General features: G+C 55.1%; 1 protein-coding gene across 1 annotated transcript in view; it reads right to left on the bottom strand.

Moving 5' to 3' along the window:
* Positions 1 to 1702: 1702 nt before the first annotated feature.
* Positions 1703 to 1968, bottom strand: part of SPOCD1 (SPOC domain containing 1) — a 21159-nt gene continuing 20893 nt past the window's right edge. The window contains 1 exon segment of the mRNA XM_006924519.1: positions 1703 to 1968. This exon segment is cut by the window's right edge and continues 15 nt beyond it. Coding sequence (XP_006924581.1) covers positions 1703 to 1968 — 266 coding nt within the window.

The following is a 1968-nucleotide window of genomic DNA, read 5'->3' as shown; positions in this document are numbered from 1 at the left end:
AAGATTTCTGGGCCCACCTATAGTCCTCTCCTTACGGAGGGGAAAGCTGAAAGGAAGTCCCAGGCCAGAGTACAGAGCCTTTTCTTTCCTGGGTGCCCAGGGAAGGCAACAAATGCTCTCTTCTTCCTGGGAGGATGCCCTGGGCCTGGGAGGAAGGGGTGCACAGCCGTCTCCTGCTCCAACTCCTCCAGCTCCGACTGCGTTAGGAAAATGACCCAAATTGCCGACTCCGAATAGAGCTGTAGGTTGCATAGTAATTTGTGTCATTTACATATAGCACGGAGGCTTTGGCTCTCACAAGGTGCTCGGAGCCGGAAAAGTTCCCGAAGGCGCTCCGCTCCCACCCCGACTCACCTGTCCAGTCCCCTCTCCCTGTCTCAGCCCGCACCCACCCTGCCCCCACCCCCTTCCAGTCCCTTCAGCTGAAATCCCACACCTCGCCCCGCCCCCAGCTCGGCCTCCAGTCCAGCCGGCCCCGACCTCCATCCCAAAGCCGAGGGCCCCCTCTGCTGTCCGCCGTGGGTAGGGCAGCAGCAGAGCTCATGGGGCCAAGAGAACTCCCCCCAAACCACCAACGCCCCATCCTTCCCAGTCCAGCATGGTCCAGGGCAAGGCTTATACATGGGTAGACTTCAAAAAAGGATGAGCAGAGGTACATCCCTTCAGGTCTGGGGGCAGCGGGGAGGGGGTCAAGAAGGGCGGAATCCTTCCAGTTCTCTCCTCCAAGCCCAGCCCTTCTCCTTAGGGGTTAGGAAGCCAGGGGCAGCTAGTTCCGGGGTCAGTCCCCAGGCTCAGTTCTCCTGATGTACACTTCACGTTGAGATGTTTTACAATTATAAAAGCTGTTAGGAGCTCACTCCAGGCACCAAGGAGCTCACTCCAGGCACCAGGCAAAGCAGCACCATCCAGCCCTAACACCAGTCTGAAAGTTCATTCCCCATTCCAAGGCCAAGATCCATGGCTTCCTCCAGTCTCAGTGTCTGGGAGCTAGCAAGAGCTACAGACAGGAGTCATCCTTTATGGATCTCCTGACTTCCTCATCAGCCACCTGCACACAAGACATGATATCACACACAAAGAGAGACCCTCACAGGTACACAGAGACACACAGAGAATTTGATGGTACTCCCCCAGCCTCAAAGGAAAAAATCCTGGTAATTGAAACATTTAAAAACCATTGCAACTTGCTTTCTCTTTTCTCCTGAACAATCCCAAGGTGTCTATGCCCCTTCAAAAGCCTAACTCTCTCTCTACACTAATCCTGCCTTCTCTCCCATCATTTCATCTTCCTCCAAGTTCAGAATACTTGCAAAATGCTTCCAGGACCCACCATGGCAACAGCTGTGCCCTGGGGCACAGTGATGATTCAGGACCTCAGACAAGCAATTGACAAGGCTGCCCCCTCCATTCCAGCAATTTAGCTCTGCTACATCTGTGCACAGAAACTCATAGATATACCCACCCCAACCCACACCAGGCCAGGCCCAGGGTCTCTCCCCTGTCCACCCAGCAGATGAAGTCTAAACTTTATCAGATTCTTTATTGAACCAAAAATCAACACTAAGCAAATTGCAGAACAAAACTCAAATGGGACAGGTGGGCCGAGCTGGCCCTCTCCTTCCTCTGCCCATTTCTCCTTGGAACAGCTCAGGGTTCAGCACTGGTGAGGGATCACAGCCCCTCTTTCAGTGGGTAATGAGGGTCAGGTCTCTCTAGGAAGGGGACACTCAGAGCCAGCTCCATCTGTAGGGCCTAGAGAGGAGTCAGGAGCTAGGCCAGAGGCCTCAGGAGCTGCAGGGGACTGGCAAAAGAGTCCAAGAATTCCAGGGGCTGCAGGGGGCTGGAGAAGGGGCTCCTGGCCTGGGGACCTCAGTGAGGCTTGGAGCTGGTGGCTCATGGTTACCAGGGATTCAAGATGCTGGAGCAGGGCTTGGTGGGGACAGGAGGCCCTGTGGAGGCGCGGGCTGT

The sequence above is a fragment of the Pteropus alecto genome, unplaced genomic scaffold (assembly GCF_000325575.1).
Source record: "Pteropus alecto unplaced genomic scaffold, ASM32557v1 scaffold39, whole genome shotgun sequence".
Classification (NCBI taxonomy): domain Eukaryota; kingdom Metazoa; phylum Chordata; class Mammalia; order Chiroptera; family Pteropodidae; genus Pteropus; species Pteropus alecto.
The sequence above is the reverse complement of the archived record's forward strand: the minus strand, read 5'-3'. Positions and strand labels throughout refer to the sequence as shown.